Here is a 19,638-nt window from a genome sequence, read left to right on the forward strand (position 1 = left end):
AACGCGGCTATATTTTATCTGAAAGGGAAATTCGGGGGCCCACCTAGGTGATAAACTTTCTACTTCTTCAAACGGAAAAGAAAATTAATTTATTTTTTCTAGAAGATGCCTCGCGTTTTGCCCCTGTCTTGTTTGTGCCCTCTTCCGTCTTTTTAAAAATTAAAGCGCAGGAAGCGATTAATATATTAGAACTTAAAGAACTTAAAAGTAATTATTAAATTCTTAATTTTTCTCATATAAAAAAGCAAAAGGAAAAAAAATTAATTATTAGGTTCGATAAACCGTTTCATTGTCTATTTTATCTCGAAGAGATAATGAATTAAAGATATCGATATGTATTGTTTGAGATATTTTAATATGACGTCAATGTGCGTCCGATTAGGATAATTTTGTTAAAATCATGTTCAAATTAAACCTATAAACTAGTAGGATTTTTGCAACCATCTATATTCAGGACTTTGCAAAACTTAAGAAGAAATAAACACTCAAAATAATTTAACAAATTTAATTTACGAAAAAACATTTCCATTTTCTCTCTCGTTTCGAATTAAATTATCCGAAGCACCCTACCATAGCGTCTATAGAAAGGTCAACTTTTGCCCGGGGACGCGGGGATCGTGAATTGTGTTAAAAGGCCATCTATTATTAGACAAACCAAAAGTCCAAAAAGCGCGGAATAACCTAACGGAAATTAACGTACGCAAAAAGGCAAAAATAAATAAAAAAAACTCTCCTCAAAATAATCAAAATTGCAATTTCCCCTTTCAATCCGTTTTACCCGGCCGGGTAACCGGGGAAACGTGACGGGTAAGGAAAGAGCAAAACTATAGGAGGAGAGACCTTGTCACCTTGGGTCGCCAGAAAAATCTGATTTCTTCAGGCAATCCTGATATAGAAATCAGGGACTTCCCATCAACAAGCGAGTATCAAGTAGTAGGTAGAAATCACAAAACTCCCAACTATAGTGAGTACATTGGCCGTGGGCGTACACCTATAATAACCGACTATTTAAAAAAGGCGCCAAATTCTTTAATTCCGCTAAAACACGTGTCGAAAAGGGCGGGAAAGAATAAACGTCATAAGGAAAAAAGAAAGAATAAAATGGCGCGTCGACCATAAAGAAAATTAAGCGGTTTGAAGAAGAAAGCAAATAAAACTATGAGATTTGGGGATCCCACGCTTATACCATACTTTGTTCTTTTAATATAATGATGAAAGAGCGAGTTATTGGGATCGGGAAAGGTGGTACATGATAACGAAGTTATAACAGAATCAAAGAAAGTTAGTAGAAATTGTTAGACTGGAAATTCAGCTAAGAGTATCACGAATTTGGGGTTATTATGAACTTTGACCTTAAATATACAGGTGTTTCGGTTTATTTAACCCAAAAGGAAGTAAAAACGTTTAGTACGCTGGAATTTTTCACCCGCTCAATTAAAACCTTATTTATTTTAATCCTTCATAACCTTACGTATTTTATTTTAAAATACCAGCTTATAAGTCCCACTATTACAACAATGTATGACAGGTCGCATTGTACTTTCAACTTAGCGTCTACCAAATAACCAACCCTTATACGCGTTTAAAGTGAGACAATTTGACAACAGCTGCTGCGGTTTATAAAAATTTCCCCGTGTACTTTCAGAGCGCAATTACATCACTTCAACTACTGCACTTCTAGAATGTTCCTAGGCCTACACTATGGTAAACAAAAAACCCCGCCACAATTTAATTCGCCGCAGACTGTATGTAATACTGTACGTGTAGATTAAAAATTTAAGCCTGTCACGTAATGTAATGTTCTTATGACAAACGTCAACTTGCACATATACAGCACCACGCAAAATTCATAGAGAAAACACGTGTTATTGTATGAAATAATATGAATAAATTAAAAAACGAAAATATCACAGAGAAATTCTAATATTTTTTATATATCATTGACAAAACACACCGAACATAATATACAACTCTATATAAATTTATACAAAACGGTCAAAGTCAATAAAAAGGTGCGAAATTATTAAATAAAGACCATTATAGGTAATTACATACTTTACCCCCAAAAAGAAATTAAAAAAAAAAACAATAATTTTATACAAAGTCTTTATATATTTTATTTCATTTCATTTGATTTTTTTGAGCAATATTTTGGGAGATTTAAATAAACATTTAGTATAGGTCCTGTTTTTTAAGGAAGAGGTGGGGCCAGTTATAATTAATTACATTAAATATAATTAATAATTTTAGATACCCTTTACACCTACCTACCTATTTCTTTATTTTAAAATTATTTGGTACAGTGGGGAAAAAGAAGTTAAAAAAAACGGGCGAAAACTAGATTTTTGAGTTTTTTGACAGCGAAAATTTTGGATTTTAAAGATAATACCGTAATAATGCGAAGAAAAACTAGCTAGAAATCTGGGTCTAGGTTGTTTTTCAGAACACCTAGAGCAGCATTGGGATATAGATGTTAGAAATTAATATAACCTATATGGTGAAAGAACTTAAATAGGGGACAACCTTGGGACAAGGAAAAGGTATGATCTCATGTAGTAAGAAATAAGTTTTATGATTGTTAAAAACTGTTTCTATCTAAAAGTTAATTATAATTAGATTTATTTTAAAGCGGATAAATCACTTTTTTCGTGTTCAAAAAAGTGTGTGATCTAGAATACGTAGCTCGATTTGGGACTTTTGGGTTATTTAAAAATTGGATCAATTTATAATAATATAGACGTGGGCCAAAGCAATCATTTCAATTTATTAATAATTAAACGAGTCTCTTTTTGTCGTTATTTCAGAAGGTCTTATAGAACCGTTTTCTTAATTAAAACGCGACATATATTGCATTGCCTCACTAGATTTAATTTTTTCTTATTTTTTTTAATAGAAAAACCGGTTCCTAAAAACTATTGCTAATTTAATTCTTGGCAAGCAATGGTATTGATTTAATTATTTTAAATGTCATGTAGATACCTAATTAAAAAATCATACAATTTTTCATTTGAAGTATTTAGATTCAAGGGTTGTTTTTGGCGTAGTCGTAGTGTAGTAATTTTTAGAAAAATTATGTTTGATTGAATTTTGTAATCAAAAGATTTTTGGGGGATAGGATTGAGGTAAAATTGCTATAGTAGATGTAGAAATGAGGTGAAATTGCTATAGTAGATGTAGAAATGAGGCAAAATTGCTATAGTAGATGTAGAAATGAGGCGAAATTGCTATAGTAGATGTAGAAATGAGGCGAAATTGCTATAGTAGATGTAGAAATGAGGTGAAATTGCAATAGAAATGAGGTGAAATTTCTCAGTGAAAATTATTGATAGACGTGAGGTGATATTGCTACTAGATATGAGGTGAAACCTCTGGCAGAAATGAGGTAAAACAGCGCTTAGAATAAAATTGGTAATATCTACAGATGAAAATGTTATAGCAGTAAGGAAAATCTACTCATAAAAATAAGGAAAAAATAATTACAATTATTAAAACCAAAGGAGCCTCAAGAAATTCAACTAAAACGTTAAAAACAACCCTGTAAACATATCATACTCGCAATAAATTTTGAATAATAAAAAAACTAGCCTTGACTAGCAAAGAAAAAAACTGCAGTATCACATGTATGACAATTAAATTAAAATCAACCAATATCAGTCGATAAAATCCGATAATAATTAATCATGACTTCACAATGACTGATTTCCTATCAAACATTTATCTCTATGCTCTAATAAAGAAGTATAAAAACGATTTTGGAACTTTATCGTTAGTTACACTACAACAAACTATTGCAAAGTCACCACTACAATATATACCTTATATACTGTAAAAAAAACCAGACCTATAGAATTAGAAATTCGGGAATTTTATAAAGATAGCTTTGGGCCAGGAATTAATCGAGCTACGACATCTTAGTTTTAAAGAAAAAAACTTCTAATGGCGCATAGCAAAAGGCCTGTTTTTAAATCGGCGGTACTATAGGTAATGGTACCATTACGGTTATATATATATATATATATTATGTATGCTGTTCGTAGCTATAAGAAAAATCAGTCCAGATTTGCTAGAAGCAAAGTTTTAACGTTAAATGTTTCTTTTAATATTTAGAAATAATAAAAACCGATGTTTGAATTTATACAGACACCACACATACACATGGAGGACATTTTTGTCTATGGTCCTTTATTTTTTTAATTATATATCTTTGGTTTTAAGGGTGATTATATTATTCCAAGTTTGAAAAGAAAGTCGTTACTGGATATATTATTTTCAAACGAAGTTGGATAAGTTGGAAAATGGAATTTCGTAACAGACTTTATTTGGGGGTTTGGGAAGTTATTATTTTGTATATTTTATCTTGACTTAAAAGGTAATTGGAAGTATTATTTACATTAAAAACTATAATTTTGAAATTATATAGTTTTATTTTTTTGGGGTATGGGGGTGGAAGTGGGTTAGATATTGATTTTAATAGTGCCTTAGTTAGGGGGGGGGGGAAGAGATTTTTGAGCTGAATTTATTAAATTGAGGTTCGTAATTTTGCAAGTTAAGTTTCGAAAGGTTTTATAAGATTTTTTTCAGTCTAAATTTTGAATGTATTAATAATTTTAATTCATTGTTTAATAAATTTGATTAAAACATCTAAAATAATTTGAGCAAACAGTAAAAAAACCACCTAGTTTCAAAACAATGAACTCAGTTAAAAAGCAAAGTGAAATTAATTTTAGGGTTAACGATCTAACCTAACAGAAACCGCAATTAGAACTTTATTTTTAATTAAATATAAATTGAATTTCGAACTCAAAAACCTAACAAGGTAAATAAAATCACAGTAAATTCGTATTACGTTTTGATAACCCCTTCCTAAAAATAAATTATTAATTCATTCGTTTCTTTGTTTGAAATTTGGATTCGGGGAAAATCAGCGGCGATTCAATATTGGGCTATAACTAATTTGAACATTTTATCATATTGGGGGGGGGCAGGTTCGACCTTATTGAGTGGGGGAAAGAAACTAAATATTTACAAATAAGATAAGATTAGAGAGAAAGGGCGAGGTCATAGGAAGTTTTCCTAAATATACCATTAGTGTTTTTCCTCCTTCTTCTTCTATAATTAACCATTAAAGTTAATTAGTCCCACTACATCCTAGAGAACTCTTTTTCTTCCGAATATCCAGATTCGTCCGAAACATTATCCTCTTCATCAATGGATTCATCTATGGAGTTTAAATGCCTCATCCTACGCGGATTGGGCATATCCTCGACTGAATCAGAGTCTAAATAGTCACTTTCCGTGCCGGCAATGTAGTGATCGCTTAACGAATCCACGTCATCGGGTGTCAAGTCCGAATTTGAACTTTCTTGTTCCGACGCGACGGAACCGGTCATCAAGTCCTCGTAATCGTAATAATCCTCGTCGAAAATTTCTTCGGCCACTTCTTCAATTTCTTCGATGACCGTTAACTTCGGCGCGGATTTCGAGCGTTCCAACGGTGGTCTAAAGTTGATGGTCCCGGTACTTAATAACAATTTTCGTCGAGGTAGACTGGGATGTTCGTAACAGGAATTGGCTAAGGATAATCTAGCCTTTTGACGACTTAGTTTTTCTCTACGGAACTCTTGTAGGGCGGCAGTAACTCTGGCGTTCAATAATACGGCCATCTGTCTGGCTTTATCCTCTTTCGAGCATAATACGGCGTGACATCTCAGCTCCTGTTTCATTTTGCGTCCCTCGTGTCGGTATATCCAGCAAAATAGACGTGGGTACTGAGGATGGGCCATACAATAGGTCACCCGATTCGCCCAATACTCCGTTAATCCGTGTTCCTTGGTCACGGCTTTTAAACCCGAGTTTGTGATGGTCACTTTCATAACCATTTCGTGTTTGACGTTGGAACAATAGTTTTTCCATAACGTGGCTAAGGGTTTGTCGCAAACTCCTTCTCCTTTAGCCCAAGGAGTTATGACATTTCCGAGATATATAACTTTGTATGTTGGATCGTATTCCGTAATTGTTACCGAACGCTTATTCCAAAATTTGTTAAGTTTTGAACGTACCGTCGAATTTGAGAACGAAAATGGCACTGACATGTTTGGAAAAATATACTTCTTCACCGACACAAACGCGATTGGAACTTTTTATTTTAAAAGTATTTGAGTTTATGGCGCGCTGTAGCGCTAAAAGAAAAGTACGTTTACCTTCCTTCTTAAGAGAAGGGGCGACGGATTTACCTCCGTAAACTTTTAGAGAATTCTAAGCACCAGGTGGTTCAAGAACTATTTTCAACTGGACCATATTCGAATTTAATCAGGAATCGCGATAAACTCAAGCGTTATTAAATTAAACTTTGTAGAAAGTTATTGGAGTTTAAATCAAATATCTTCAACTCAAATTAAACCGCAAAAACGCGTATAAATTATTATAGTTAAATCAAAACACGGAGAATATTCGACACACGTCTAAACTCTCGCAGTACGAACTCAATAGTATTACCTGTTGGCGACTTTGGCGTTTTTACCTGACTGTTCTAGGCTTCTAGCTCTCTCTAGAAGTCTAGGTTTTGGAGCGGGGTGGTAGAAAAGCGCGGGGAAAGTAAAACGCGATTTGATTGGTCTATTGGATAATTCTTTTTCCAGCGCGAGCTTCACCTGGCGGCCAAATACGTATATTATTAAACTTGTTGGCTTCCCTATGGAAAGATATCTCCACAACCAACTTCTAGGAACAATTTTACCTGAGGCAATACGTGGAAAAGGGTCCTTATATATATTTTTTTTAGAAAAATAGGGCTTATACAATCGCGGGAGACTGATGGGAAATGAGTCTGGCCAGGGGTCTGACTTTGTATTATTATATTTCCAGGGATGTGAAAGGCAGTTGAGGCTCAAAGGGGGACATTTACGCGGTCTTTTTCCATAACGTCTTCAAGATAAAGAGGAACCAGAGGGGGACGGGGAACTAGACTGACTTGCTTTTCATATCAGAGACAGATTGCTAATGGGACCCCTTTTATATTGTGTGCGGGTTAAATTAAAAAAAAAGGGTTGCAAAAGCCACCACGATAGGGAGGAAAAACTCCAATCTTTTGAAAAGTGTATACACTACCGAATTTGTTATTGGCCCGATTACAAAGAACTTGGGGGTTCTCTTCCTCGGAAATAGGATGTTTATCAGAAATTTAGACATTCAAAAGACAATCGTGTCTCCACTCTTTCAATATTTTAGTTGGTTAGTGAAAGATTGTAGTATTTAATGAAGATATATTTATATTTGGGTCTATTTTAAGACGTTTTAATTAAAGAGTAAATATGTTTTCGCAAACAATGGAAAATATAGATGGTATGAAATGTGTTGTTTTTATGTAAATTGGGAAAAATTTATCTCCCAGTATTGAAGAGTATTTGCTTAACGTTTTTGTAAATTTCCACCCAGTTATAGCAAATTTTCCCCGACAAAAACTTAAAATAAGATAAACTTTCTTTCGTATTTAAATTAAATATCCTAATAGATTAGTGGCACTCTATGTTATTTCTCTATAGAGCTTAATACGGTCAAAGCTGAGGGTTGCTATTGACTTTATATTCAAAGTGGGCGCCTGTCAAAACTACACTAATGTCATCTTGACTTAGAACAATATACTTAGATTTGATTTATCAAAAAACTAACGCACAATGAAGAAATAATTCCTCCAAACCATATATAAAGTTAAACAAAAAATAAAACTAAGAAATTAAAGTTAATTACGAACCCAAATTACTCCGCAATTTCTATCCACTTGATGCCGTTGAATACGGTGAATAAAAACGTCAAAGTCCCAAACACGAAAATCTGGCGCCATTCTTAAGCCTTAGTCATTTCACTTTCCACAAATGTACCTCTCCAAAAACCAAGGAATACATTTATTTCCAATCTGAAGTTGATTTTGTTGTCTACACGGCCAAATGAAAAGTTCGATTGGTTTTATATAGAATACTTAGAAAATTACTTGTTAATTGACATTAAAAGAGTTTTTCATCGAAGATTTGGCTTCCCTCCGAAAATTAAATTGAAACTGAAGGTCCGCCAATCACAATCGAGAAGACTCGACCTCGTGACTCAGAGGTCAAATAGCTATCGTCTGCTTATAGGTCGCCCTAGGCTTGTTTACTTATTTGAAAATGACAGGCTCACGCTCTTAAATTAAAAACGAGCTAAAGCTAATGAGTTTAGCATTAAATTTAATTAAACTAATTTCATCCTGTCCGTTTCGAGGTAATGCCCGACACTTAAACTACAGTAAGTACTAAAATTCAAGCGTGATTCTTTCATAAAAACATTAAAATTTCATTTTAAGAAAAAATGCACACAAAATGTCGGAATACTCTTTATCCTTACTCTCTTAAAAACATCGAGAGACTGTTTGTTCCTGATGAGAAAGTATCTTGGAGTGTAGATTGGGCGGAATATAACCCTCCTAAATTTTCAGTTGTCACTAATAATTCGTGGGAGGATCCAGAATTAAAGTAATCATAGTTATTGAAAAGTATTCTTACATAACTTGGTAATAGAGTAACTTATAACATTGTTTAAACCCAAGTCATCCTAAATTCAAACCCAATTGGAATGAAATTGATGGAGAAGTGAATAGAAAAAGCTTCTTGGGACCATATAAAATTATAAACGGAGCCCCATTGAATATTATGGGAAGGACAGGACTTAGCGGAAGGGGTAGATTAGGAAAATGGGGTCCTAACCACGCGGCTGATCCTGTTGTAACAAAATGGAAAAGAACCAGTGAAGGCTTAAAAATGTATCATTCAGAATCTAAGAAACCCATATTGCAATTTGTCGCAATTAAAAGAAAAGATAATGGAGAATGGGCAATTCCAGGGGTAATTTATTAATTTGGACATAATTTTTGGGAAATTAATTAAAATAAATCTTTCTAACTTTGTTTTACTTTTAACTCGGACACAAATAGGGTATGGTAGATGCGAATGAAAATGTTTCTGAAACATTGAAAAGGGAATTTTGCGAGGAAGCAATCAATAGCTTATCATTAACTGATAATGAAAAGCAGCTTTTAAATCAGAGTATCGGATCTTTTTTTGATTCTGGGGAAGAGGTACCGCTGTTTCTTCTTCTTTTTTAAGGGATTTCAGATATTTAATTAGCGGTCTTATTCCTGATCAGCGCCACCTACCCATAGCGGCGACTTTGAGAACTACTGTAAGAGGCAAGCCAATCAGATGTCGCTAAAATCTGGTGATGTCATTTTTGGTAAGACCCCACGAGAGAGTGCCCGTCAGTGACATCACCAGATTTTAACGGCATCTGATTGGCTTGCCTCTTACAGTAGTTCTCAAAGTCGCCGCTATGGGTAGGTGGCGCTGATCAGGAATAAGACCGCTAATTGGTAAATAACGCAATTTAGATTTATAAAGGATACGTAGATGATCCTAGAAACACTGATAATTCGTGGATGGAGACTGTAGTTCAAAATTTTCATGATGAAACTGGGGAAAATGTTGGAAAGTTCCCATTAACTGCCGGAGATGATGCTGTCAGTGTTCAATGGATGGATATGAATTCCAGCTTAAATTTATACGCTAATCACGCTGAATTTTTAAAAGAAGTGGCTAATAGATTGGAATCTCATTGGTGATAAAGAAACTAATAATTTTAACATCGGAAAAAAGCTTTTTGGCATCAAGCTGCTTTTTAATTTTATTAAAATACGAGTATTAATTAATTAATTAATTTCCCAAATTCAAACAGGGTCAAGTATACCAAATAAAAATCCCTATTTTAGCTCAATTTTTAAGAAATAAGAAATAAATGAAACCAAGCATCTATTTTTAATTTGTGTGTTTATTTGATTATAATTACATCAAAATGAATAATAGAAAAGAGAAATAATAATAATAAAGTCATCTTTTTCTTAACGAACTAAAGAATGTTGAGACTGTTTTACTCCTTCAAGTTTCTCAAAATGTTTTCTAGCATTTCGAATGTTAATCAAAGTAGCAGCAGATGCTAATGATATTTAATTAGTTATTAATAAAATGTTAATTAAGGTCCCTTTAATTATTTCAGGGTTCATACAAGTTTTAAATAACCAATTTCCCTGAGTTTTCCAGGTTTTTTCCCCCCAAATATTTTCCTTAGTTTAATAGTTTTCCAGGTTTTTTCCCTTATTATTTCCATGAGTTTTCCTATATATTTCCATGAGTTTTCCATGTTTTTTCCCATATTTTTCCCTGAGTTTTCCATGTTTTTTCCCATATTTTTCCATGTTTTTTCCCATATATTTCCATGAGTTTTCCAGGTTTTTTCCCCATATTTCCATGAGTTTTCCAGGTTTTTTCCCCATATATTTTCCTTATATTTTCTCCCATATATTTCCATGAGTTTTCCAGGTTTTTTCCCCATATATTTTCCTTATATTTTCTCCCATATATTTCCTTGAGTTTTCCTATATATTTCCATGACTTTTCCAGGTTTTTTCCCATATATTTCCCCGAATTTCCAGATTTTTTCCCAAATATTTCCCTGAGTTTTCCCATGTTTTTTCCCCATATATTTCCCTGAATTTTCCAGATTTTCTCCCATATATTTCCATGAGTTTTCCAGGTTTTTTCCCCATATATTTTCCTTATATTTTCTCCCACATATTTTCCTTATATTTTCTCCCATATATTTCCCTTGGTTTTCCATGTTTTTCCCCAAATATAGAGTAATAACAACAGGAGTAGTTTTTACTCAATCCTCACAAATTACCCCGAGTTTTTTTATCAACTATTTATAATATTTCCCTGAGTTTTCCAAAAAAAGGTTTGTATGAACCCTGGTATTAATATTAAGTTAACTTACGAATTGTAGGATCAGAAATGACAACCATAACGTAAGTATTGGGAGTAAAGACATCAATATAAGCTGCAAAGTTGGTATTTCTAACTTCCATACTTTGAAACTGAGCGGCTAATTTACTGCAACTTAATTTAAATTGCTTTATAATGTTGGAAACTTTCTCAAAACGATGGATGTCATTATGAGGTTGTCTTTGGCTATGCGAAATTACCTATCAAAGAGAATAAAAAATTAGTTTTAATTAAGATAACGATAATTACTTTGTCGGAATTACCAAAAAAGTGGCTTTTTCAAAGAGTAAAACTTCATCCGCGTCAATAATTGTAGCAAATTGTTGTAAATTAGCTTCCAATTGTTGAACATTAGGAACTAGAGTGTACACAATTGAAGACCAAGCCTAAATTAATTAATTAATCAAATTAATTAGGTTTAATCAACAATATAAAAGCATGGATGAAGGATGCGCGTGAGGAAATTTGTTTTCACTCTACAGGATAGGCAACTCCCTATCTCGAGCGACAGAATATTCTGTATACACTCTGTTACAACGTCGGTTGTCAGCACGCGCAAAACTAGGTCCCTATGTAACGTAGCTTTGTACGTACTGTCAAGAGACAAAAAACTTCAGGATCTTCAGGATTTAAAATATCCGAGAGTTTTTTAGCTCAAGTGCACGGACCTCTAGGCCTTAGTTTCAAACACGTGTAGTAGGCTGTATGCAATTTCACACGTATTTGAAACTAAGGTCTAGAGGTCCGTGCACTCGAGCTAAAAAAACTCTCGGATATTTTAAATCCTGAAGATCCTGAAGTTTTTTGTCTCTTGTCAGTACGTACAAAGCTACGTTCCATAGAGACCTAGCCTTACGCGTGCTGACAACCGACTTTGTAACAGAGTATATACAGAATAAGCTGTCGTTCGAGATAGGAGTTGCCTATCCTATAGCGTGAAAACTAATTTCCTCACGCGCATTCTTTATCCATGATAAAAGGTTAAACAAATCACTTTGTAAAGGGTTTCATCCCAAATTGAAGTTCTAAAACAAGTGCAATTAAGTGGACGTGATAAACGTTTTAATTCTTCTTCACGATCACAGAATATCTAAGATAAAATTATTATCTATCAAATATGACGCATTAATAATTAATTGGCATCATATGACGCATTAATAATTAATTGGCATCATATGACGCATTAATAATTAATTGGCATCAATATTTACTTACCACTTCTCTTTGATCTTCTTGAACCAAATCCATTTTGTGAATCAAACAAAATATTTTGGCTTCCGGAGAATTTTGTAATATTGCTTCCAAACATGATTGATAATAATGCATATCTTTTTCAAGCTCTCGCGATTCTACATCAAAAACGTAGATCAAAACTTCAACATTACGGAAGATATTATCTCTTTGGCTAGCGAAATAGCTTTCCATAAAGGCTTCTTGACCCCCGCAGTCCCATAAGTTCAGGACTAAGTTTCCCAAGAACCTTACGTGCGAATGTTCAACATCAACTACGGATTTTAAATATGAAATTTGTTAGTTTTAAGTGATTAATTTTGACGTGAAACTAATTTTTTTTTCATACTAGTAGCTCCTAATCTTCGAGTATCCCTTGCTATGTAATTTGCAAAGATGATGGATCTCATACTCGTCTTTCCAGACCCACTTTTACCCATGAGTAAGACCTTGCGTAATTTATATAATTATAAAATGAAGTACTTATTAATTAATTAAATTGTTAATCAAACCTTTTTCTTCATGTTTTGTTATTTTAACTTGACAGACCGAGGGAAACACCAACCTAGCACTCGCGTAAGGTAAACTTGTTGTGAAATGAAAAACTGAAAAACTTTATCCTCCCCCCTTGGAAACCTTTGTCCTAAAAACTAGGATGGTGTATAATCTGTTGGAGTCGAAATTGTGATGGGCCATTTGGCTTATAAATATGCCTATAAATATTATTCTAATCTTGCGTACATAAGAATAATCATCCTTGCTTTAAAAGTCTCGTGATTTGAGAATATAATCTGTTGGAGTTGAAATCGCGATGGACGATTTGTGACGTATTTGGCTTATAAATGTTATTCTAATCTTGGGTACATGAGAATAATCATCCTTGCTTTAAAAGTCTCGTGATTGAAAATAGAGAATACTGTAAAAGGAACCAAAAGCTACCCCACTAGATATCAAGGATAACATTGAAAGCCACTCCTAAAAAAGGCGTTTTTTATTCCTCGCTATATTTTCTTTCACGTGATTTACATAAAAAAGGGCGCAAGCGCAACTGCGAGGCTATATAAAGAGTGGGCGTTCTCTCATTGGTCGAATAGCCCAGTAGCCATTAAAGTGCGAGCACATCGAAGCCGAAAACCAAATTCCCGCAATTTTACCGAATACCGAGCCTGTCAAAAACCTGAAAATGGCGTCTTCAACAGATTCTCCGTGTAAGTAATTTTAATTATACTAGTTTGGGGGAAATTAAATACTTAATGTAAATAAGTAATGTTTGATTAATTGATTAAATGTTCGGTTCAGCTTCTGTGTATGAGTAATTCGTTGTTAGTTAGTTTTAAAATGTTATTTGAATGTCGGCTTTATCAAACAAAAGCCTAGACAAACCTAGGCCCAACTTTTAGATACCCGTTAGGCTTAAAAGCAGGTGTGGCCTGTGGCGAGTCCGATTGGCGGCAAGCCGCTATGGCTCCCGTTTGTTAAAGTCCATGGTCAATTTTCAACATGGCAATATAAAATAAATCCTGATTTACAAGGAAAGACATTTTAAAATTCGAAAAACGACGTGGTGTGTCCTTGAGAATAGATAGGATTTTCAAGTTATTCACTATTTAATCAAGATAATGGGTTTTTCCATGGTAGTAGATAATGGAGGGTTAAAAAACTTGACAACTGATGTATTGATTTTTTTTTTTTTTTTTTTCAATCTTGAAGTGGTACTAGTCACTGGAGCCTCTGGCTTCATAGCAATGCATGTTGTCAAACTTTTACAAGAAGAGGGTTACAAAGTAAGGGGGACAGTAAGAAGTTTAGAAGATGAGAAGAAAGTTAGGCCCATTAAAGAACTAGTGCCTGATGCCACATATCCTGTTGAGCTTGTTGAAGCTGATCTTACTAAAGATGAAGGCTGGAATGAGTTAGTATTATTACTTATCAAAGCTTTTACCCCCACCCTTCATTTCCTACAACTGATATACAATTTTTATCACTTAATTCATAGTGCTGTTAAAGACTGTACTTACGTCATGCACATGGCCTCCCCCTTTCCTAATGCCCCACCCGCTCATGAAGATGACTTAATCAAACCCGCGGTTGATGGGACCAAAAGAGTTCTTGAAGCTTGTTCTCAAGCTGGAACGGTTAAGAGAGTTGTCCTTACTAGTTCAGTAGCCGCTGTTCACGGAGATGCGACTGTCGAAGAGGGTAAAATTTACAATGAAGAAGATTGGACCAATGTGGAAACCCCAAATGCCGATGCCTATGCCAAAAGTAAAACGCTAGCCGAGAAATTTGCGTGGGATTTTGTTAAAGAGCTGCCTGGTAAGAGCCCCGCCCCCCTCCCCTCCCCCCCTAAGATAAGTAATTTAAGATAATTCTTCTTAAGATGACAAGAAGTTTGAATTGGCTGTTATCAATCCTGGTCTTGTCTTGGGTCCATTACTTCACAGTTCTTTTGGTACCAGTCTGGACATTATCAAACGCTTGTTAGAGAGATCTATTCCCATGATACCCAAAGTCAATTTCAGCGTTTGTGACGTCAGGGATGTAGCTCAGGCTCACTTCAAAGCCATGACATTACCCGAAGCTGCCGGTAAACGTCACTTGGTTACTACTCAGAATATCTGGATGAAGGACATGGCGCTTGTCCTTTCCAAGGAGTTTAAATCTCAAGGCTACTGTGTCCCGACCATGGCAGCTCCTTATTTTGCTGTTTGGTTGAATAGTATGATAAATCCATCCACTAGATTGGTGCTTTCTAGGATTGGACGAGAATATAAATTTGATAACCAGAGGGTAATTGTCACTAATCCGCCTAGCTTGTACTACTAGGGTTCATACAAAACTGGGAAACTCGGTGGGAAATATGGGGGGTAATTACGCGGTAATTTCGGGGGGGAAAACGCGGTAATTTCGGGGGGAAAAACGCGGTAATTTCGGGGGGAAAAACGCGGTAATTTCGGGGGGAAAACGGGGGTAATTACGTGGTAATTTCGGGGGGGAAACGGAGGGAAAAACGCGCAAATTTCGGGGAAAAAACGCGGTAATTTCGGGGGAAAAACGCGGTAATTTCGGGGGAAAAACGCGGTAATTTCGGGGGGAAAAACGCGGTAATTTCGGGGGGGAAACGGGGGAAAACGCGGTAATTTCGGGGGGGAAACGGGGGGAAAACGCGGTAATTTCGGGGGGGAAACGGGGGGAAAACGCGGTAATTTCGGGGGGGAAACGGGGGGAAAACGCGGTAATTTCGGGGGGAAAACGGGGGAAAAAACGCGGTAATTTCGGGGGAAAACGTGGTAATTTCGGGGGGAAAACGGGGGAAAAACGCGGTAATTTCGGGGGAAAAACGGGGGAAAAAACGCGGTAATTTCGGGGGAAAAACGGGGGGGGAAAACGCGGTAATTTCGGGGGAAAAAACGTGGTAATTTCGGGGGAAAAACGGGGGAAAAAACGCGGTAATTTCGGGGGAAAAACGGGGGAAAAAACGCGGTAATTTCGGGGGAAAAAACGCGGTAATTTCGGGGGAAAAAACGCGGTAATTTCGGGGGAAAAAACGCGGTAATTTCGGGGGAAAAACGGGGGGAAAAACGCGGTAATTTCGGGAGAAAAACGGGGGGAAAAACGCGGTAATTTCGGGGGAAAAAACGCGGTAATTTCGGGGGAAAACGCGGTAATTTCGGGGGAAAAACTGGGGAAAAACGCGGTAATTTCGGGGGAAAAACGGGGGGAAACGCGGTAATTTCGGGGGGGGGGGAAACGGGGGAAGAAACGCGGTAATTTCGGGGGGGGAGAGAAACGGGGGAAAAACCTGTCAAACTCAAGGATATCAGTTTTCCTGAAGTTGTATGAACCCTGACTACATAACCTGAAATTAACTTTGTTTATTTATAATTAAAACTTATCCTAGATGAAGGATGTTTTAGGTATCACCCCTCATGAGCTTAATCAAACCATCATTGACTCGGGATACAGTTTAATTGACAATGGCTTTGTTAAGAAGAGTAAAAAATACAAACAAGGCAAGAAAGATGGTGAACAAACTGGTAAGAAAACCCAATTAAACTAATTAAAACTTAAGTTTAGAAATTGAAGGAGTCGACTCATTATCTTTGATATTTTATCTTTTCTTATCCCAGCTAATTATCTTTGGTATTTTATCTTTTCTTATCCCAGCTAATTATCTTTGGTATTTTATCTTTTCTTATCCCAGCTAATTATCTTTGGTATTTTATCTTTTCTTATCCCAGCTAATTATCTTTGGTATTTTATCTTTTCTTATCCCAGCTAATTATCTTTGGTATTTTATCTTTTCTTATCCCAGCTAATTATCTTTGGTATTTTATCTTTTCTTATCCCAGCTAATTATCTTTGGTATTTTATCTTTTCTTATCCCAGCTAATTATCTTTGGTATTTTATCTTTTCTTATCCCAGCTAATTATCTTTGATATTTTATCTTTTCTTATCCCAGCTAATTATCTTTGGTATTTTATCTTTTCTTATCCCAGCTAATTATCTTTGGTATTTTATCTTTTCTTATCCCAGCTAATTATCTTTGGTATTTTATCTTTTCTTATCCCAGCTAATTATCTTTGGTATTTTATCTTTTCTTATCCCAGCTAATTATCTTTGGTATTTTATCTTTTCTAATCCCAGCTAATTATCTTTGATATTTTATCTTTTCTTATCCCAGCTAATTATCTTTGGTATTTTATCTTTTCTTATCCCAGCTAATTATCTTTGGTATTTTATCTTTTCTTATCCCAGCTAATTATCTTTGGTATTTTATTTTTTCTTATCCCAGCTAATTATCTTTGGTATTTTATTTTTTCTTATCCCAGCTAATTATCTTTGGTATTTTATCTTTTCTTATCCCAGCTAATTATCTTTGGTATTTTATCTTTTCTAATCCCAGCTAATTATCTTTGATATTTTATCTTTTCTTATCCCAGCTAATTATCTTTGGTATTTTATCTTTTCTTATCCCAGCTAATTATCTTTGGTATTTTATCTTTTCTTATCCCAGCTAATTATCTTTGGTATTTTATCTTTTCTAATCCCAGCTGAAGAGAAACCGGCTAACGGAGATGTTGAAGGTACTAAAGAAGCCGAAGCTGAACCCAAAGAGAAGGAAGAAGTCGGGGAAAAGAAAATGGCTGAATTAGAACCTGAAGATAAAGAAAAGGCGGCCGCTGTTATAACTGACCAACAACAACAACAAGGGGACCAACCTAAACCACCAGCTGAAGTTGAAGCGAATTAAGTATCGGTACAATTGGTAAAAATCTTGTCATCATATCAAATAATGGTATACATAAAAATAACCTTAAAAATAATAGTTCATTTAGGCAGGATTAATTAATTAATTAACCAACAGCATTGGCCCCCTCCCCTCCCTCTTTTCAGTTTTTCTTTAGTAATCTCAAGTTTTAAGTTTAAATATACTTTTAATTTTAGTAAATTAACGTAAAAGAAAGATAAACAAAAACAAAAACAAAAACAACCCCTTAGCTTTTTTTTTAAGTTTAATTAATTTAGGTATTAAAAAATAAATTTAAGAAAAGGTACACATTCGCAAGTTTAGAATATGAAGGCCTATTTTTTTTTAATTAAATAATTAGCGATTTAAAACACAAGTATTATTAATTAAAACAAACTTAAATAATGATGGAACAAATTTTCTACAAACTTAAAAAAAGTAACGAGCTCAAAATTTATTGAAATTCAAATTCAAATTCTTCCTATTTTTCAGTATTTTTTTTTATATCTTTTTTTACGTTCAATAAAATACTTAAAAGAACCAATTATTTTATGAGAATTAATTAATTAATTAATATGATCTTCATTACTTAATTGCATTATTAATTGAGAAGAAATTGGAGTTATCAGGGAAATTACAAATTAGTTGAGAAAGAGATGTTAACTTAACTTTGGTGCTCCAGTTTTGCATTTTGCAGAACTTATCGTTGTGATTTTTTAATTATAATTATTAATTACTACTATTTTTCTTCTTAATTAGTTTAAACCAGGGGTGTGCGAGTATCGTTAAGTTCGATAACAACACATTGAGATACTCGAGACAGATTCGAGTAGCTTTTTAACATCTTAAATACTCACAAATACTCGAGTCCGAGGCTTATAACTATAGCAGACGATGAGTTCATGAGCATTTATTTTGAAAATCAGCCGTTCAATGTTTAATTGATCACTAACAATCTTTTTGAACTAGTTAGATGTTAGATAATTGAACATCTTCGTTATTTTCAAGAAATTTATAAAATTGCATACTCGACAAGTCAATATTTGAGACTCGATAATTACTCGAAAGAACCAAAATTTGACCTATCTCAATACTCGATACTCGAAAGTATTTTTGAGACTCGGCTCGATACTCGATAAGAAATTAGTTTCGATACTCTGACTCGGCTCGAAACCGAAAAAAACGGGACTCGCACACCACTGGTTTAAACATCAATTAAATACGTAATAGGCCTAGAGTGGGTGGGATGATTCATTAATTAATTTAGTTATATATTTTTAATTAATTAATTAATAATGATGGTTTATTTTAATTTAAAGAAACGGTAAGAAAAACGGAAACATTTTTGCCAAATGGTCGCTTCCAAAAACATACATTTTTGCTAATAAATGGAAAAGATATTTTTACAATTTTTATGGTATAAATGTCACTTACAATTACAATTACTACGAGTAACGACCAATTTAAAATTTGAAACAATTAACCTTAACCCAATTTGGATAAAACATTTTTTAAAACAATTTGGATAAAAATGTTCGTGAACATTGTCATGATTTTTTCTAATTAAAATACAAAATTTCGAATTAAAATTTAATAATTAGCTGAAATCAACTTTTTGTTTGTTCTTTTATATATATATATTTTATTTTTTTTCATGAGTGTAGCTCTTTAATATCGTATATATATATATATATATATACCGTTTTTTCATGTAACATGTAATATTTGCTACTTAGCTTATACAACACAACACTACTCTTTATAATAAACAAAAAAATCAACGTCTTTTAAAGACTCTTAAGTGTAACTTTTCTATGTACAAATTGTTTATTTTATTTTGAATCTCTTTAAATGAAAAATTGTTGTCAAAAATCTACACGTGAATTTCTTAAAATACTCATTTTTACGTTGGTAATAAATTGATACCATAAACCCCTTTTCCCTTCTACAATCTCTATAATAAATCCTCTTAAAACGGAATCGGGATTCCGTGGTAATTAAAATGATTAAATGTTTCCCCCAAGTTTTTATATCAACTCTTTAAAAAAACACAAAAAAACTACATGTAACTGTCTCGGAAAAAAAGTATTTGCTCTTGCTCAATTTTTTTTCGTAATTGTATATTTTACACAAATTTTTTGCATGCCATATGTTTATACACTGTATACTGAATTGTAACATTCATCGTAACACATAAAAATAAATGTCTGTGATAGAAAAATATTATTTTTGCCCTGTTTTGCCTCAATCACGGATCTTCTATTTACAGGGAGAGGAAACTCGGACTTTCGCCC

General features: G+C 34.1%; 4 protein-coding genes and 1 long non-coding RNA gene across 7 annotated transcripts in view; 2 read left to right on the forward strand and 3 right to left on the reverse strand.

Moving 5' to 3' along the window:
- LOC149677190 (uncharacterized) overlaps positions 1-8,042 on the reverse strand; it is a 271,284-nt gene extending 263,242 nt beyond the window's left edge. For both annotated transcript variants that reach the window (XR_016366592.1, XR_016366591.1), the window contains exon 1: positions 7,751-8,042. This is a non-coding gene — a long non-coding RNA (uncharacterized LOC149677190). The remainder of the gene's footprint in view (positions 1-7,750) is intronic.
- LOC149677201 (protein FAM43A) lies at positions 1,908-7,125 on the reverse strand. Its single transcript, XM_089838231.1, has one exon. It carries the CDS (start codon positions 6,090-6,092, stop codon positions 5,142-5,144), a length of 951 nt encoding a protein of 316 aa, XP_089694357.1. The 5' UTR covers positions 6,093-7,125; the 3' UTR covers positions 1,908-5,141.
- A 68-nt stretch (positions 8,043-8,110) lies between the features above and the next one.
- Positions 8,111-9,843, forward strand: LOC149677202 (ADP-ribose pyrophosphatase). 2 transcript variants are annotated; one of them, XM_089838235.1, is made up of 5 exons: positions 8,111-8,253; positions 8,336-8,504; positions 8,579-8,873; positions 8,963-9,106; positions 9,416-9,843. In XM_089838235.1, the coding sequence occupies exons 1-5, from the start codon at positions 8,202-8,204 to the stop codon at positions 9,644-9,646; spliced, it is 891 nt and encodes a 296-aa protein (XP_089694361.1). In that variant the 5' UTR covers positions 8,111-8,201; the 3' UTR covers positions 9,647-9,843. The 2 variants fall into 2 exon arrangements, with proteins under 2 accessions (XP_089694361.1, XP_089694360.1); XM_089838234.1 differs by having other exon boundaries at positions 8,119-8,277.
- Positions 9,835-12,759, reverse strand: RagA-B (Ras-related GTP binding A/B). The gene is made up of 7 exons (XM_089838233.1): positions 12,605-12,759; positions 12,442-12,541; positions 12,078-12,367; positions 11,857-11,952; positions 11,126-11,248; positions 10,855-11,062; positions 9,835-10,017 (listed from the first exon to the last, which is right to left on the reverse strand). The coding sequence occupies exons 1-7, from the start codon at positions 12,614-12,616 to the stop codon at positions 9,923-9,925; spliced, it is 924 nt and encodes a 307-aa protein (XP_089694359.1). The 5' UTR covers positions 12,617-12,759; the 3' UTR covers positions 9,835-9,922.
- Positions 12,760-13,140: 381 nt separating this feature from the next.
- Positions 13,141-19,567, forward strand: LOC149677204 (uncharacterized). The gene is made up of 6 exons (XM_089838228.1): positions 13,141-13,300; positions 13,803-14,004; positions 14,089-14,408; positions 14,473-14,882; positions 15,994-16,129; positions 17,148-19,567. The coding sequence occupies exons 1-6, from the start codon at positions 13,276-13,278 to the stop codon at positions 17,345-17,347; spliced, it is 1,293 nt and encodes a 430-aa protein (XP_089694354.1). The 5' UTR covers positions 13,141-13,275; the 3' UTR covers positions 17,348-19,567.
- The last annotated feature ends 71 nt before the right edge of the window (positions 19,568-19,638 follow it).

This window comes from Phalangium opilio, unplaced genomic scaffold (genome assembly GCF_054372755.1).
Source record: "Phalangium opilio isolate 3A_F unplaced genomic scaffold, DU_Popi_V2 ptg000045l_1, whole genome shotgun sequence".
NCBI lineage: Eukaryota > Metazoa > Arthropoda > Arachnida > Opiliones > Phalangiidae > Phalangium > Phalangium opilio.